At 37.0% G+C, this 19788-nt stretch overlaps 1 protein-coding gene across 3 annotated transcripts; it reads right to left on the reverse strand.

Moving 5' to 3' along the window:
• Positions 1-6161: 6161 nt before the first annotated feature.
• LOC117425109 (Iroquois homeobox protein 6a-like) lies at positions 6162-12531 on the reverse strand. Of its 3 annotated transcripts, XM_058993925.1 has the most exons (7): positions 12036-12528; positions 10662-10916; positions 10006-10115; positions 9284-9594; positions 8333-8959; positions 7859-7969; positions 6163-7349 (listed from the first exon to the last, which is right to left on the reverse strand). In XM_058993925.1, exons 1-6 carry the CDS (start codon positions 12099-12101, stop codon positions 7860-7862), a joined length of 1479 nt encoding a protein of 492 aa, XP_058849908.1. In that variant the 5' UTR covers positions 12102-12528; the 3' UTR covers positions 6163-7349; position 7859. The 3 variants fall into 3 exon arrangements, 2 of the variants coding, with proteins under 2 accessions (XP_058849908.1, XP_058849907.1); XR_009307932.1 differs by having other exon boundaries at positions 6162-7349; positions 8433-8959; positions 10662-12531; XM_058993924.1 differs by having other exon boundaries at positions 6164-7349; positions 10662-12527.
• Between the last annotated feature and the right edge of the window lie 7257 nt (positions 12532-19788).

Consider the following 19788-nt stretch of genomic DNA (forward strand, 5'->3'; position numbering starts at 1 on the left):
TTTAGTCTCTTTGTTAAACATAGCACAGTTCTATTTGGTTTTAATCTAATGACAAACTGCTTAAAAGCATTTAAACTACAATTTCAAATAAACTAAAAGAGGTGGTATACCACTGTATATTGCACAGCCATACCAGGGTAAATTATAACGTAGAACGCAATATACTATAAAAAAAAAAAAAAAAACCCAATCCATAATTCATTGTTGAAAATAAACAGAATGGACAATTCCAGAGAACAGCCTGGTTTGAAATTATTAAGGAATGTTACTGTGTGAGAGCTGGTTGCATGACAATGATAGAGAGTGTTCTTTTTCTTTGGTCAGAAGTCCTCGGTTTCCACTTTGAGGTACGAACTCTGTTGTTTACGTGTTATTTTAAATTAGAGGATACCTTTGTTTGTGAAGAATCGGGCCGGCAGAGTGTCAATCAAGCAGTTAGGATGGGGACGGGCGTCAGCCTGGTTGGCTCATGTTCATTGTAACACAGGAGGTAAAGATGGGGCGACCCCGGCCATCGGCATGGGAGAGCACAGGGATGGATCGGGGTCACCCTGCAGTATCAGAGCAGGGACAGCGCCGGTCATGCGGAGGGCACAGGAAGCATTGGGGTCGTAACACATCCCTCTTTAACACAAAGCCAGCTTTCATCAACACTCGGCCCACTCTTTGGAGCTGATAATTATCTTTGACAAAATTCATTAGCAAGGACTTATAGAGACATCAACGACCAGAAATTCCAGGGGAAAATACATGCACAGGAACAATGTCCTACACACATTTCACTGCGCCCTTTGACGAAATGTAATGAAGTGTGTACATTGTCCCCCTCCTCAACATCTGAACTCTGAGCCCATCAGCATGAAAACTTTGTTTTATAAACTTCCTAAACCAGCATGGGACGCATCAATCATCACCTTGAACAGATCATAGACAAACACTGACTCTTACCTTCCCAGTTTGCTGCTATTCAACTCAATTAAGGGCACTGGAGGTTTCTACAACTATATTATTGTTATTGCTATCAACAGTAACAGTATATAATAATAACTTGTTTTTTCAAAAATCTTTATGCAGTATATTTCATACCAGTCTAGAAGTGCAGCATTATTGAACTGGAGTGATAAGCTGTCAAGTAGATTTTGCCTGACCGGACATACAGTGTGATTGTGACCTTTCAAAGAGTGATATGTAAAGAAATTAACCATTAGATGCATGGACAAATCTGGTCATTTCCTCAGTACACGGCACACGCTACGTCCCAATGAAAAAGTAGTGAACGTCAATATTAAATATTAACTGACATTTAAGTTTACCCTTGGTGTCAATTGCAAATGCATCAAAAGGAAATACAATCTGAATAGTCCACATCTTTGATACATGCACCCACGCAAAAATGTGACAAGGTGCTGCATGTATGATTTCAAACTAAAGCCTGTGTTTAACTGGGCTGCATTCAACTACTCAAACATCTGCAAACGTTCCTGAATACTGGTGTTATGGTCCAAGCTTTTCAGTTTCTGTTGGGTGTGAATAGAAGCTGACAGACTGGAGAAACGGTGTGCAGCAGTGGACACATTTAGCAAACGCCTGAGTAGTTGATTGAGGCCCTGGTTTGTGGTGCTCAGTGTATTTTAAGTCAAATAGTTTGCTGGAAGTCAGTTGCTTCTGTGAGCCTCTAGAATAGAAGCTAGTTCTACCACTGTTCCATTTCAACTTGCATGCATTACTCCACAGTGCAGTCCTGGAAAGCACACTCAAAACCATTGCTCATTACAGAGCGTCTCCACCAGTGGAACCGCCTCTCCCGCTGATAGCATGTCTGCATGCTTGTGAACTTTGTCTATCTTATCTGGCAGTGACTGAAGTCTGTGTTACATCCTGAACATTTCCTTCCCACTTGACACTAAAAGATAAGATTCCTCAGTGCAAGATTATTTAAGTTATATAAGTTTCAAGTGACTAGTTTTCATACCTTGGCCAGTGTAGATTGGCCTGTCATTGAACGCAACCAAACTCTAATATGCTCTTTAGTAATGTTTTTGTTTTTAGTAATGTATTTACTGGGGTGCATTTTAATTACAAGTTTGTCCTTAAACAGCAATATAACAAAATGTAAAACACTATGGAAAACTTGCAAACTTTTTTGATAAGGTGTTAATAAAATACATTGTGATAAATGTCTCGCTTTTAGTTCAATTTAACACAAACCTGTTGTCTTTTTAAAGCACATTGTGTTACCTTAGATTCAACCTGTGTATTCCATAATCAAACACATTTACAGTGCTGGTAATGTAAAGCATCTATTATTGCTGGGTATTTATTACAGTAATTATAAATGCATATGAATCCTCTTTGTTGGTTTAAGGAATGGAAATCTCTGCTTTAACTGTATTCAGAGCTGTGAACCAGTCACCGAAACCAGACACAGATTGATCTATTAGTTGTGCTCTAAGACAGCGGGTGATATGCCAGAGCACCTCGCTATTGCTGTTCCTGAGCTACCCTCAGGTGTTTCGTTTCTTTGGTAATCCTGTTCTGTATGCATCATTACCTGCAGTGATGTTTGGTGGCTTTTCTTTACAGCTCGACTTTTAATTAACCTTTCATCACAGAGCTAGTCAGTTTCTAGACAATGAAGCATTGCATCTGCAGTATATGAAACGCTACTGTTTTTACAACACACTGTACTTAACTGCAATAGCAATTATCTAATATAAGTGTAATTGTTTGCCCTCCAGTCTGTGGTATTGAATCTTGAAAGTGTAGTTTGTAACTAAGCTGTCTCCTGTTGATCAGCTTGGCAGGGCTGTCATGTACAGGAGACTGCCTTCTCCAAGGGTTGGAGTCGGGTATGTAAATAAACATGTGGCAAAGTACAGCAGAGTTTTGTAATTACTTGCCATTAAAGGGATTGAGTAAAATGATTTCCTTCCTATATGGAACTGGTCCTGTTGATGAAGATTGTTAGCCTGTCCCTAAATAGAATGACAAAGAATGGTCTATATGGGTAGAGTTTGCCTTGCTATTGAATTGGTCGTGACGAGGGAACCAGATCAGGTACATATTTACATGTACCTACCATTTCACACGGACATGATCTCTACTACTACTACGACTACTACTACTACTACTACTTATAATAACGATTTTAGAGATTTAATTGACATTAAATTACTCCCGGTATCGGTATCCAGTTTAAGTAGCTGACGTTGACTAAAATACACAATAATGTAAAGTGTATATAATATATATATATATATATATATATATATATATATATATATATATATATATATAATGTGTGTGTGTGTGTGCCTGTCTGTCTGTGTGTGCGTATGTGTGTGTGTGTGTCTGACTGTCTGTCTGTCTGTCTGTCTGTCTGTGTGCGTGTGTGCGTGCGTGTGTGTGTGTGTGTGTGTATTGACCAGGAAAGATTAATTACATGCTTGCTCCTATAAGGATTTCCAAACGTGGATAATAAGAAATGATCGACGGGGAAAGCTCAAGGGAATTTGCATAAACCCCGAACTGTATAAGGATAAATTTAATTAAAATGTATAAAATAAAGGCCATCGTTTTTTTATTTGTATTTTCATTTTAGCTGCCCAATTTCAACCCAGACGGCAATCTGTCACGTCTGCGGGTAATCTAAATACCTTCATCAAATATTAATAGGGCTGTTTGAAGCCAGACCAAACACCTTGGCCCAAAGAGTCCACATTGATAAGTTAAAATGCTAATTGTAATTATTAAAAGCAAGTTTCCATCACTGTCTTATTAAAACCCATGTAATCACTGTTGTATTATACTGCGGGTTGAAAACTGTTTCAGATAGATGAGTGGAAAGAAATGAGTAGCCTATCACATATTAGATATATATTTCACAATAAAGATCAAACTCAAATTCCCAACATTGAATTTGCTATTTTAAATCTGGACGAACCCAGTTTTTTTTTTTCATTAAATATTAATGCTGTGGTCTTAAATTCCTTTTTTATATTAGTTTTGCATCATGCTCGACTCTGATTTTTAATCAAAACAGTATTCAGAATATGATTCCAAAAGATTCTATTTTGGAGATTTGCGATACATATCTACCCGCATGACAGATTGCACGTGGTTGTTTTTTTTTTATCTGGCTGGATAATCTGCTCTGTGGTCGGTTGCCCTTTAAAATAAGAAAACCACATAAGAAAATAAATAAATAAAAAGATAAATCTGCTTTAATCCCTCGTTTTGGAAGAAATGTTACCCCAACATAAGTATGGAAAAACAACAATGCGTTTCCAAACTCCCTTAATAAAAAAAAAACTTTAAAATAACGCAAGTTCATAAATAAAACGCTTCTTCTCCCAAAGAAAAATGTTACAGTATGCTTAACAGATGCCCTGAAGTGCAGACAATAAATGCATGCCGTTATACCAGAGACGCTTTGCTTTCTTTCGTGCGGGTGTAAGAAACTGTAATCGTTTTATCTAATCCATCACCCGTAAAGATATGAAAGATAAAAATCATCATCATAATAAATAAAAAATAAAAACAAACAAGTGAAAAATGCAATTATACCAAAGTGTATATATATATATATATATATATATATATATATATATATATATATATATATATATATATATATATATATATTCAAACACAGGCTCCCTTGAGAAAGATATGTACAACATATCGAAACGTTGGGCAGCTGGCTCTTTGAGCTAATATATATATATATATATATATATATATATATTCATTTTCCGTCTCGTCCTGCAATTTAATCACTAAATATCCACCCATTAATAGAAGAAATACATGAATACATTAAATAATAACAGTATTTACATGCATAAATCTATAATAATAATAATAATAATAATAATAATAATAACCAAATGCAGGGGAGCCTAAAGAGAGCACTCATTGTGCAGTTAGGCAAGGCAAGGCAAAGTTGTTGTAATGAAAACAATACACGATTCCTTCATTAAGTGAATAACTTCTGGGAATTCTTTACACGATCAAAGTTGCTGCAATGTGAAACGAGAACCATATTTTTCCATGATACATTTATCTGCTCGGGTCCCTGTGCCATCAAAAACGTATAAATTGACTTGGAGAAATCCTGCGAATGGGCCTAATGCTGTTTATTACAAGCGCTAATCCTTCAAATCCGACCAGAAATAATGTTGATCTTTTGGTGGCTTAATTTCTATAGTCTTAAGACTGCGGTCAATCGCAACAGACTGTCATTTCTGTGACGCTAGTACACAAGATTGCCTTTTTTAAGGGGCAAAATAAATAAAATCAGGCTTATATAAGCGGTGCTATGTCTGATTCACCACAGTTGTTTCAATTGTTTTTTTTTTTAAATAGTCCTACTGTATATTCTCAAATAACTGCTTTGAATTTTAGATAACTGTAGATATTGTAGATAACTGTTGTCTATTTTAATTGCGGTCTTACTTTATGATTTGTTTAGCATTAGGGTCCAAGTTACTTGCCTATTCAAATAAAGTCCCACCATATACACTGTATCCTGTGTGCACATCCAGCAGCATGGTCCTGTTAGTTAACAGTTAATGCTGAACCACGTTTTACTTGAATAGTTTCCCTGCTCAGTTTGTAAAGCCCCCCCCACCCCCCCCCACCCCCCCCCCAGTCAACCTAAGGTTTTTCTTAATTGTTTAGTAGCATTACATGTATTCTTTTCAATAAAAAGTTTAGTATAACGTTTGTAAGACATTACAGTGCAGGTATGGCGAAAACACAATCGGGATGTATAGAGAGGTGGTATTAAGATCCGCCACTGGTTAGACCATTAAATGCACTCTTATTTTCCACTTACATTTAATATAGAATTAATTGATTTCTAACAAAATAGTCGCGTTCGCCTTTAAACAAAAAGGCACATTCTAATATGGCTATAATTTTCTTGTAAACCCATTATTCTCCACATTGTATACCAGAGTGTGTTTTCTAGGAGTGATCAAAAATTGCAATTCATACTTATCTCTGGTTACCTTTACCATATGCATTTAAAAAAAAAGACTGCAAGTCAGTTTCAACACTGCAAAACAAAAAAGAGTTTAAGAATGAAACATAATCTTTATATGCAAGAGATTTAAAAATACATCTTAATCTTAATATTTTTTAATGTCTGAGAATATACTTTAGACTCACATAAAAAAATTACCAAAATTATATGACATGTCTTTGCAGTGCACAGTATAAAAATAAAACAAGACGGTGTTTAAAATGTGCTGCAGGAGTTTGTGTTTATTTCTCATGCATTTCGTTTAGTTGGCGCATATTCATACCAGCTGACATTTCCTTTAAAAACAAATAAATAACAAAATCATGACATAGATCTATTGACCGACCACAAACGAGATCATGTAAACGTGGACCCAAATGAATCCCGAGGGTGGGTGTTGTTGGTTTGATCTGTAGATGACCCCTTAGTTGCCACAATTATTATATTATTGCAACGGCTCCCAGACACAGGAAACAAAGACGCATTCATCCCGCATTCCTGCCTCGTTTGTTAGTGTGAACTGTATGAAAGAGTTTGATGCCACTTCTCATTAAATAAAAACAATGTGCAAACGCTGTCCTCTTTCTTTTCTGCCTTGTAAAGTTCATTAATGCTCTTGACTGAATTATGTACTAACAATGTTCCTTTTTGGAGAGCCGAGTCAAGCTGATCAACTTGCTACACATAGGTCTGCTGTCTGAACATTAAACAGGGAATCATCACTCGGAAAACAAGGTTTGTTTGTCAAGTTCTTTTTTTTCAAATTCTATAAAATATTTTCTTTTACATGACCAAGAGACAAGTCGCATATCGACACATTATTGTAACACACGCCCCCCCCCCCCATTACATACACATAATAAGACACAAAATATTTTTAAAATAAAGATAAAACATCCAATACGCGTTTAAATTCTGACACACAGTAACACATCAAAACACTGATATTTAACATAACAATTAAAATGACCACATGGGGTAGGAAGACGTTGATTTACAACAAGAAACCAAGTGTTACATAACTACAATTATTATACAGTGCATAAATAAGTATCTAGTTTTAGTTGCTATCCGATTGCATCCTCCTCTTCATTTACACCTCCTGACAGTCAATACCATAAAACGAAATTGTGCAAAGCTGCCAGGGCTACATCGAGCTCCCGGAGTGTCGGGTTGGAATCGTTAAAGAATGTGGCAATGTTCATGGGCAATTCGTTTAGTAGTTGCGGAGTCCATCTCTCGACATCTCAGAAGATCATTAGTGCATAATTGAAGGCGTTACATACACTTTCCACCTTTTACTGCATAGATCTCGACCAACCTGATAAAAGAAGGTGATACAAAATAATGATTGATCTGAAGCATTAAAAGACGGACACAATATTACAAAGATTAAACTATATTATACACCATTAAGAGCAAGACCCTATCCCACCTCCTCTATATAAACAAACTGTAGACGGGTTTGATATAAATCCATAGGGTTCGAAATGGAACTGTTGAGGTTAGAGGCTTCTCACACCCCATACAGTCACATTGGGAGCCATAATAAATGGTTTCAAAATAGGAAGCATCGAATTATCGAACCTGTTCAATAGAACTCTGTTGAGTTCAGTAAACTATGGGGCGAAATAAATATATACACTTTATAATCGGTACAGGACTGAATACAAATTAACTGAGTGCGACAGTAAAGAGGACACCTCCACTGTGTTGCGCACACTGGTAGGTTTTCTATGAGTGTTTTTTGGAGTCTGTGCCATAGTGAATGATTATGTGCATTAAATATAACCTCAGTGCTACGAGTACACGTTAATAGTTCTCACCTACCTCATCTCTTCAGCACGGGCATGAATGCAGTTATTTTGTCCTCCTGTTGTATTAAGCACTCTTCATTGAGTTCTGTGGGTCCTTGCTCAGATATCACATTTCTTGAAAAACCTGGACACGTAATTTGATATTAGTTTTAAATACATTCATATTAATACGTTTCGTTCCAATCGGATCATAAAGTACTCCAATGTAACACCAAATAGTCATAGTTGTGCATAGTTTTATAAAGAAGTTGGCTTAACTCTTTTTTTTTTTTAATATACTGTACAAACGGCTACACGTAGGGGGTAAATGGGCAGGTATAATAAATACATACATAAGTAAATAAATACATATATTATCAGGATAATACTAGTTATTATAATGTGTTGAAAAAAAAACCAACAATAAACTGTTTCATATTTGAATACTGTGTAATTATGGGCCGAAGATGTTGCAGGAGGTCCTTTTCGTCACTAATCAATCACGTACCTCCCATTCCTGACGAATATTGGCACGTATCGGACAACACAGGAAACGAAGAACAATGCAACTGGAGAGACTTCTGGTTAAAAATGGAAGTTCTATAAACCTTGTTAGACTGTCGGAAGTCCTCCAAAGCATGCCCTTTGGTAGACCGGCTCCTCGCTTCTTGCTGGACCTTTAGTTCGCTACACTGTGCGGCACTAACCATAGAATGGCTTTCTTGGAGCTGGCAGTCTGCATTTACAATCCTTTCTTCACTGTTATGAGTTCCCAAAATAACACCGGTGACTGCAGTACGCGCTAAAGACCAAATTCTGGGTTTGTCTGATGTTTCATAATGATGAGGGACAACGCCAGTGGTTGGTGCTATGGTTGACTGTTTAGTTATTGCGTTTTCTAAGACACCCGACTCCATCGACGTCCCGTTCTTACTGCATGAAAACGCGTGAACATGATTGCGCGTAATAATCAAGTTGCAGTCCGTTTTCTGTAGCTCCGCCGTCATGTCTCGCTGGAGGCTCTGGCCTTGGTGAGGTGTTTTCTCACAGTCGCTGTCCAGCTTTGAACATTCCTCATCCTCTGTGTCATCCAGATCGCTCAGCCTCGAATCACTCTCTTTACATTCTTTCGAATCTGGAGAATAGAAGTATTGACATACATTCTACATTGCACATGGCCAATATTTCAAAGGTTTTATAGGCCAATTTACCTATAATTGGAATATAATCAGCAATAATAATAATAATAATAATAATAATAATAATAATAATAATAATAATAATAATAATAATAATAATAATAATAATAATCAGTATACACATATCATTTCATGCTTCATGTTGCATTCACCCAAAAGTCCTATTTAGGAAATTCAGCAAATGTGGTCGATGCATTTCAACCACCACCTGAAAATAGGCTATAATATTACTGGACATGTGAAATCAATGAATCACATACCTTTATCTAGGCTTTCCAGGTCACAGTCATCCCTGTCTCCCTTTTCAAGGTCATCTTTCCTCTCGTCTCCAGGTTTGTTCTTTGGGGACCAGGTCATTTTGTTTTCCTTTTTCAGCCTCCTCCTGGCGTTGGCGAACCAGGTGGACACTTGGGTCAGAGTCATTTTGGTGATGATGGCCAGCATGATCTTCTCCCCTTTGGTGGGGTAAGGGTTTTTCTTGTGCTCGTACAGCCACGTTTTGAGTGTGCTAGTGGTTTCCCGAGTGGCGTTTTTGCGCCTGGCTGAACCATTAAAATCAATGGTGCCATATCTAAGATTAAATAAATATATACATACACAAATAAATAAGAAAAGAAACTGGTTATTACCTTGCAAGGTTATTAATCAAAACAGACTGCTGGACGTGTATACGATGCATATTTTTAATACAAAAGATGATTCGTAACAGTTTATAAATTCACTTTTACAATGGAAAGTGTTTTTTTATATAGTGTTCCAAAGGGTAATCATGTAACGTATTATTACGTCATAAGGCATGTTGTTCATACTGTACATATATCTATATGAATTGAGTGCTACATTATTTAAAAACCAAAAAAAGCCAATTTGCACTTTTCAATTGAAACGAAACACCGACACTGTAACACCAGCACTGTACTGAACTCCTGAAAGGGCACCGTTACACGAGAGTATTGACCTTACTCAACCCAAAGGAGTTTACCTGTCGTACTGGTACTGCCCCAGGGAGTGGTCGTAGGGGTAATAGGCAGCAGATTGCGCAATTCCCGAGTGCAAACTTCCAGCACCATCCTTAATGTCGTACTGAGGGTTCTAGAACACCAATGATTCGAATCAGGTGTGGCATCAGCGAAATAAAATAACATTCTCTCAAAAGACTGCAGATGCATTTATAATCAAAATTGAGTAAAATCATTTTTAGTTTAATAAAAGTCATAGTTATTTTTCTGTTACTAACAGGTGATGCAACAACATCATATTCTTCAGAACACAAAACAACGTTTCCATTGGTGTTGAAAAGTCCTAATTTTTTTATAAGGATTCTGCAGTACTAAGTATTATAAGATTATACTGTTTTGCATAGTCATTCTATTGAATGTATTATTGCATAAGTCAAATCTACATTAGCCTACATTACACCACACACTATCACAACAACGCGTTATTATAAATCCTGCACATCATTTTGCAAACGGGACTTTAAAAGAACGCAGCATTTTGCTACCATTCATGTTTATGAAAGTACAGTGCGCTGTTTAAAAAATTCCACATTGCACTTATAGGAATCAATACAACTTTCAGCGTGCTTTTGCTGGTTTGAAATCCAAAGTGTATAAAGCGTGTAAATGCTGCACTCACCAGTGTTGAATAGAGGGTGGACGGGTCTGTGCTGTAGGGGAAATAGTTGGCATAGTTCTGGCTGGCTGCTGCATAGGGAGAGCCGTACATGCCCAGAGCTGCGTTGAGCTCAGTTCGAGTGCTAGCCAGCAATCTGTTCTCATAAGACGGACAACAAAAAGCGGCTGCAGCTTGGGCTGTACCAGAAGAGCCATCGGGCACCGATCTGGAGGCTGAATCATAGCAAGTCGTGCTGGGGTTTGCAGACACAAAAAACTGCATGAAGATAATTTTAAACACGGTTATGATTAATAGAGATAGAGGGAGAACAAAAAATAATAACGTTATAAATGTTACACAGAGGCGATACATGGCCTATAATTCATTTGTATTTGTTATTAATGAATTCGAGGGCACCGTTTTCAGACTGTTAATTTTAAAGTTTGAAACTGATACTATAACATTTTGTTTTATAGAAAAATATTTAAATACAGTAACACACTAAATAATAACTAGTAGATATAGTAATTGAAGGATAATTGTGAAGTACCGGTATGTTCACTATACCACTATGTGATTCCTCACTGCTGTCTGGGCTGCACCTTGCCTATAGATACTACTTTACCTGATCTGCCTGACAACAACACCTTGCTGTGTCTGGACGTCATTTGCGAAAGAATATATAGAAACAAAAACATACATTTGTAAGTTTAAACGTCTGCTAAATAAAACGATTACAGAATTAATTTGTTGTTTAAACACAGATATAACATCAATATGAAACGACTTTAAAAAAACGACAAGAATGCAGAAATGGAACGAAAACTAAAAGCTTTGAATCGCACGCTTTATAATAGTAAGCAAAACAAATCAGAAAGAGCATCGCATTTTGACATATTTGCAGACAGCATATTAGTTATGATGACATAATACAATTTCCATAACTCGTGTATGGAGAGTGACTTGTCTAAGTTATAATTGATAGTGAAAAGCGTTTTTTTTTTTAAAGTGAATGAGTACAACACTACAGACGAGTAGGAATATCTATAGCTTATCTATCTATCTATCTATCTATCTATCTATCTATCTATCTATCTATCTATCTATCTGTCTATCTGTCTATCTGTCTATCTGTCTATCTAGCTATCTAGTATCATTATGAAAGATGTGGAATTAATGAAATGCAGTTTATATAAAACAACAACGCCGTAAAGATAAATATTTTTGTTTTTTTGTAACAGAGTGAAGTGGTCATTAAAAAATCCAAACTTTGCCCAAATGTGGTCCTGCAGAACATGTAACAAATACAAATACTTTATCTCAAATGAGAACTATGCATGGCATGGAACTTGAGCTAAAAAGACCTAATGGAAGGTGAATGTTGCCCATCCTTACCTGCGAAGTGCTGTTGTAAGGATATCCAAACTGAGAGAAGGACATTGCTGCTCCTTTTGTTAACATCTGCAATGTTTTTTTTTTCTCCTGCTGATCGATTGTAACCAAAATGTACTTCAAATGCACCTTCTCACACACATTCCCACGTTTGGCCTTTTACTCAATAATAAATGATTGCACTTAGAAATGTCCCACATCTAGCATATACTTCAGGGCTTTATGGAGTTTTTTTGATCCTCACAAGGAAAAAGAAAGAAAGAAAGAAAGAAAGAACCTACATGTTGTGCTTTTAGCTGAGGAGGGTTAAACCCATAACGTAAGTCTTGCAAGATATAGTCTCGGCTTGTTGTATTATTTTCTGCTCTATAGTTCTTTTGCATTCATCCATGGAACAGTATCAGCGTGACGTCATAGTAATCCCGAAACGACAGGACAGCAAGGATATAATAATGTCTTTGCCAATCATATCTAGCATCACATTTTCTTAGGTACATGTATCCTCCACGCCTGTATCATGCTGTTTCAATGCTGTGCTACATTGCAGGACAAAAGCCGGCATCTCCAAGGGTTTTGCAGATTATCTTGTTTAACATTATTGTAATAATAAATTGAGATGGGCTGCAAAGGGGGGGGGGTCATTAAATTAATTGTTATTTACAAGAGAGATACGTTTGTATTTGTCTGTTGAATAAAATGCTCACCAAGACTAAAATGCAGTCTATATCTGCATATATTTCCATATACCTATTAGTTATATATATATATATATATATATATATATATATATATATATATATATATATATATATATATATATATATATAATTGTGTTCTGAGTAAGTGACTTCTCTATCCCGTCCGCTCAGTATCAAAGGGGCCAGCCCCTAATTAATGATGATGATGTTTCAATTTTTCTCTATTAGAGACAGAAATGGTCCCAACAGAAATGAATGTAAAGGCTTTGACAGGTCAATGGAGGGGTGATTGATGGCTGCCTTGAGACCAGCGTGGCCATTACGAGCAATGCGTAATTGCATCAATTAACAAATGGATATGCCCTTGTTTAACCACCCAGTTACACGCTGAAGATTTGCCTTTGAGGTGAAACGAGGAATAACCCGATTGAAAGAAGCCATCCGTTCTGTTCTAATTATAAAGCAGGAGAAGAAATTGTTGAGAATCGTGTTTCAATTAAGTAATTCTGCACAGACAGGCCACACAACATCTAAAATGGCTATTGTTATTTTAATCTTTATTGATGGGTGTGTGCGTGTGCGTGTGCGTGTGCGCGCTATTCTATTTGCTTTGTGATATCAGTGTTTAGTTTTGGTATTTTAATACTGTTTATAATAGTTACATTTTAACAAGTTCTGTTTGCCTATTTACTACTTAGCGTTTCTTTTGCGGCATATTTAAACTGAAGTTTTTCCAGATCTTCCAAAAACAACATTAATAATATAAACATGCCACCTTTATTAAGATTATGATCGATTAAATTACCAATTAATTTAATTTAATCATGTGGAATAACAGAAGTGCACGATTTATTTATTTATTTATTTATTGGATAGAACGCACTTCGACACGGCTCGGGCTAAATCAAGTGGTCATTAAATGCGATAAAACTAGAGGAAAACTGTTTGATTTCTTGTTAGTTCTTGATGAAAAGTCTGATAACTCCACTGCGATCTTTATGCTATTGCACGATTCCTCTTCAAGGGGCGCTAGAGCGCTGTGTGAAAGAAACGAGGGGAACAAATCACATATTTTGATAAAAAGACAACTATGGATTTTTTTTACTTATTTAAAACAAAAAATGACTGGTGTAGCTACACAGTTACACAGCAGCACAAATACTCAAAGCCTTACACTTGATAAACTACTTGCAATATACAGGCAACGTGAGCACAGCCGATCTCCGAGTAATCCAGTTGTACACAGGGACTGTCCTATGAATAAACATGTTGCTGTTTATTAACTGCGGCTGCCTGATGCATAGACAATATGAGCAGGATTTCAATAAATCAGGCGTATCAGATACTATCTGGAGTCTCTCGCGGCCAAGTACCGACTCAATGCATTTTCACTGCGAATAGATGGGTCCAAACACTGCTTGCAGAATACTCCATGGAATCATTTACAGAAAAAAACAGTGGAAGACAGTTTTAGAGCAAATATTTTCTCTTTAGGCCCTTTGCATAATGGCCTACGTTTATCAAACAAATGTACATCAGCTTTTACCTCTTCCGTTTTTTCGAGTGCTTTGAGATATGTCTATATCGGAGGCTATATAAAACAATTCTGGTCATAATACATGCATGCATGCAGGCATTCATGCATACATACAGGCAACCGTCCTATAGGTAAATACATTACCGACCCCTTCAAACAGATAATCTGAACTGATGACAGCAAGAGCTGGCGTTAATGTGAAATACGTCACGCTAGTTCTTTGCCAATAAATTAAAGAATATTGATATGTAAGTACGAAGTAAAATGGAAACCTTTAAATTATGATTCAGTCTATGCATTTTTAAAAATATGTATTTATGACGGTTTTTTTTTACTTATTACTTGACGCTAATTTCGATACATAGATAGATAGAGAGATAGATAGATGGATGTCCAGGACAGTATTTCAATGACAATATTCTTGGAGTAAGGTACATGTTACCCAGTTTTATTAAACAAATCCACATTGTTTGTTTTTTTATTTTTGATGACAAGTTAAACCAAGGTTAATATAGTTGGAATGGGATATTTCTAAAGACATGTTTCTTTCCAGGTGCTGTTCTTCTGTGTTAACGGTATAGCTATATAGCAGACAGGACCACGCATGAGTGCGTAACTACATCTGGACAGACTAATGCATTATTTATACATAGTCACTGTGGATCGAACTCAATACATCTCAGATAAACGCTATTTGTTTTGACTAACCTAACTGAACTATCTGTATTTTCTTCCTGCCGGTTGATATTGTGTATGTTGTTTATGGTTCTTATTAAATACAGTAGCTCTTCATTAAAGAGGCTCACACTAAATGCTGCATTTTAAGGCGCTAACATTCCAGCAACTGTAAATGTTTTCTAACTAACCCAACACTATGTCTATCTATCTATCTATCTATCTATCTATCTATCTATCTATCTATCTATCTATCTATCTAATGCACACATATAATTACATATAAAATAAAGCAGAAACAATACTTTCAATATTTATTTATCATTTCCCTGTTTTATGGTGCAGTTTAATCAAACTTCCAGACATGTCTCACATTACACTATGTAACACAATTTGTGTTCCTGGGTAGTAAGTGTTATTTCCTAATTGCTTATGCCTCAAAAGTATAGAAAATGGCTATTATTCCCCACAAACTTTGCTTTTGTGACCAGGACAGTGATATATTGAAATTTACCTATTTCCAATGAGAAAACGAGCGAATTTGTGTCTTTTCGTTCACATACAGTCAGAAAAAAACAACATATGAATCCAAATTAACATGTATTTATACTAAAGTAATACAAAAATTACTACAAAAGATTTAGAAGTGAGTAGTTTTTCGAGATTTACGATTATACTGTAAATCACTTTCACGAATCAGCCCCCAAATGTAGTCTCCCATCATGTTCTCGTTATACTGTCCTTGGTAGCAGCGTTCAAAGTCCAGTATATCCTGGTGGAAGCGCTCGCCTTGCTCCTCTGAGTACGCTCCCATGTTCTCCTTGAATTTATCAAGATGAGCATCAAGGATATGGACTTTGAGGGACATCCTACAGCCCATTGTGCCGTAGTTCTTCACCAGAGTCTCAACCAGCTCCACATAGTTTTCGGCCTTGTGATTGCCCAGGAAGCCCCGAACCACTGTGACAAAGCTGTTCCAAGCCGCTTTCTCCTTACTAGTGAGCTTCTTGGAGAATTCATTGCACTCCAGGATCTTCTTTATCTGTGGTCCGACAAAGACACCGGCTTTGACCTTTGCCTCAGACAGCTTAGGGAAGGAGTCTTGAAGGTACTGAAGGCTGCCGACTCCTTATCTAGAGCTCTGACAAATTGTTTCATAATTCCCAATTTGATGTGCAGTGGTGGCAGCAGCACCTTCCGGGGGTCCACCAGTGGCTCCCACTTGACGTTGTTCCTCCCCACAGAGAACTCGGTCCGCTGTGGCCAGTCCCGCCTGTGGTAGTGCGCCTTGGTGTCCCTGCTGTCCCAAAGGCAAAGATTGCAGGGAAACTTGGTAAAACCTCCTTGGAGACCCATCAGGAATGCCACCATTTTGAAGTCTCCTATGACCTTGATGCCATCTCAGAAAAATGCAGATATGTATCCACTTAGGCAGCTGAAACTAAACTGAACTGGTGGGCTTAAGGCCCTGTATTTATACTACTATTTATATTACTGGAAAGTTCTAGAAAGTTCTAGGAGTTACTCCAAGTTTACTCAGCACTGAATCTATCTGGAATGTTCTGGAAAATAGGTAAATTTCAAAATATCACTGTCCTGGTCACAAAAGCAAAGTTTGTGGGGAATAATAGCCATTTTCTATACTTTTGAGGCATAAGCAATTAGGAAATAACACTTACTACCCAGGAACCAAAAAAAAAAAAAAAAAAAAAATTGTTACACAGTGTTATTTTTGACACATTAAATACTCCTTTAGTTTCAAACATACATGTGCTGTGCCTCAGGAATGTGGGGTCTTAAAACAGAGAAATACCACATATGCCATATTTTGTTTTCTATTCAATCTAGATCTTATTGGTTCTGAGTTCTATTGTTCTTCCTCGTGCCAGTATTTACTCTTTTACAGCATTTCCAAATCTCAAGCAAGTCATTTTGCAACATTACAAGGTGCAGCACTGACTTAATGCTTAGTTTGGCCAATTAAGATGCAGTTGCTCCAGTGCTGGATTCTATTCATGGAAAGCATGAATACAATCCAGCATGAATACAATCCAGTCCAGCATGAATACAATCCAGCATGAAAACAATCCAGGATGAATACAATCCAGTCCAGCATGAAAACAATCCAGGATGAATACAATCCAGTCCAGCATGAATACAATTCAGCGTGAAAACAATCCAGGATGAATACAATCCAGTCCAGCATGAATAAAATCCAGCACGAATAGAATCCAGCATGAATACAATCTAGCATGAAAACAATCCAGCATGAATATAATCCAGGACGAATAGAATCCATCATTAATACAATCTAGCATGAATACAATCCAGTCCAGCATGAATACAATCCAGCATGAATACAATCTAGCATGAATATAATCCAAGATTAATATAATCCAGCATGAATACAATCCAACACGAATAGAATCCAGCATGAAAACAATCCAGCACGAATAAAATCCAGCATGCCTACAATCCGGCATGAATACAATCCAGCACTATAACTGCAACTGAACTCTGTATCACACTGAATGATTGCAGACTTAATGAATAAAGGGTAAAGGGCAAATACCAAAAAAAACATGTCATGCTGTTTAATTTAAGATTAGCTACAAATGTAAGTTTTGTAAAAAATAATAAAATTCAGCAAGTAAACTTGTCACTATTAGACACCCTAAAGTTCTATTTATTAATCTATAATTGCAAATAATATTTAAGGAGTAAGACACAATCATCCCATCATACTTCTGTCTGGCCTGAATGCCAATTAAAAGCAAGGAATTTATAAGTGTACTCCAAGTTCCCCTTTAATGCCATTACCTGTCTAAAAAGTTCAAAGTGGGCGTTTTACAATTTATCATAACAATTGCAATGTATTTTATGAGCACATAAATAAAAATGTCAGTTTATGCAGTGTTTCTTTCATGTTTGACTAAAATGTATTTGAATTATTTATGCGGCAAGTACACCAGTAACATAAACACCAGCGTTTTAAAACCCCCTATAAACCACGCACATCACAGAATCAGAGGCAACAAAACCTACAAGCACTTTAAAATACATGTGCTTGTTTAGGGGTTTGCACCTTTTCTCTTAATGGTTAGACTGGCATTAATCAAACTTAAGAGGCTGTAACTTTTCAGGTTTAGTTGGCTATTAAATGTCTTGAAATGGGGAAACTGAAAACACGTCTGTACAATGCAGAGGTTTGAGCAGCCATTCAGTTGAGATTGCTTTAAATAATCTGAAAATAGCAATCCAAATATAAATGAAATGCATATCTGCTTAGTTTGCAGCATTTATGTTGCCGACATGTGTAGATTCATTTACTAAACTGGAAAATACAGTATGTATCCCACTACTTCTGTCTCTTTAAACTGTTGGGCCATATGTGAATGGAAATGACCTTAAAAAAACACATCTGGGCTAGGCAAAGGCTAAAACAAACCCCATGACATTGCAGGCAAGATGCCTAGGCTATACAATGTCACCAGGATATGGCAAACAAAAAAAAAGAAGCACATGGAAATTATTTTGTACAAACTCCAGGATGTTAAATGCATTTATGACATGATCAGCAATGTCCATAGCCGTGCACATACATTCCTGCCAGTTCAAACACACGACTCTAACCATAAAACACAAAAACATACCACTGCATTGGAAATAGACAGAAGGAAAGAAAGGGCTATTATTGTAGCGGACCCAGAGACACTGTAAAATGAACAGTGTATGGAGCTCTATGTAATGAACAGTGTATGGGGTTCTATGTAATGAACAGTGTATGGGGCTCTATGTAATGAACAGTGCATGGGGCTCTATGTAATGAACAGTGTATGGGGCTCTATGTAATGAACAGTGTATGGGGCTCTATGTAATGAACAGTGTATGGGACGCTATGTAATGAACAGTGTATGGGGCTCTATGTAATGAACAGTGTATGGGGCACATGTGATATGCTGTCTGTCCTTTCTGTTTTCTGAAGGCGTTGGGTGATCACTGTCTTCTCACAGATAACTACACCTTCTAAACTCTAGGCACATCTCCTGTGCCTGGAGGGGGTAGCTGGCACAGTGGGTTACTCTAGTGCCAGAGTCTTTCACCTCTGGACAAACGTTCCGGTTACGATTCAAATTAACCGTATTGAGACTTGAGAGAGGTGTTCTGGGTACTGTTGCATCCGTACTGGGTACGGTTCGCTTATTTTTGCTTTTGCTAACGTGTCAATCAAACTGGTGAAACCGGAAGTGGAAACAGTTGTTGCGCGGTAAATAATAGCAAAAATGGCAACATGTTGTGGAGTCCCGAAGAGGCGGAAGCACTCATAAAAATATGGGCAGATACTCGCATCCAAATGCTGCTTGACAATACTCATAACAACACAAACGTTTTTAGATAGTTTTCCAATCGACTGAAAGAAAAGGGATTTCATCGCAGTGCTGAACAGTGCCGGGCAAATTTTTTTTAAAAATGCACTGTTCATACTGAAAACCAGGGACATACTGTGAAGGAGTGGGGAATCATCAGAAGTCAAATCAAAATGCCTTTTTGGGGACTCGCCCATGTTCCAATCCGGAGAATATTGTGGAGAGTTTAGCGCAAGATGTGTTAAGTTAAAATACTGTAGAAATATTAAGCATTTCTTAACATGTCATCGCCTTTCCCTGTGTTTATGTATGTTTATTACAAAACACCACAGCATTGCAGGAATTTCTCCATATTTTTCTCCATGGCTGTAGAACTTCCCAGCATTCACTTCAAGGAGATCATGTGATTTTTTTTGTGTTCTCAGTACTATTGAAGAAGTGTAGTGTGAAAGGGAAATGTTCTCTGCACATTTGACAAG

Source organism: Acipenser ruthenus, chromosome 20, assembly GCF_902713425.1.
Source record: "Acipenser ruthenus chromosome 20, fAciRut3.2 maternal haplotype, whole genome shotgun sequence".
Classification (NCBI taxonomy): Eukaryota; Metazoa; Chordata; class Actinopteri; order Acipenseriformes; family Acipenseridae; genus Acipenser; species Acipenser ruthenus.

Bases quoted from the DNA above. Each gene is read 5' to 3' on its own strand.
- LOC117425109 (XM_058993924.1), bottom strand. From the start codon at position 11,012: ATGTATCGCCTCTGTGTAACATTTATAACGTTATTATTTTTTGTTCTC. The intron at 10,116-10,661 runs GTGAGTGCAGCA...TTGGTGTTCTAG, and splicing joins CCACCCTCTATTCAACACTG to AACCCTCAGTACGACATTAA. The intron at 9,595-10,005 runs GTAAACTCCTTT...ATTTAATCTTAG, and splicing joins GGGCAGTACCAGTACGACAG to ATATGGCACCATTGATTTTA.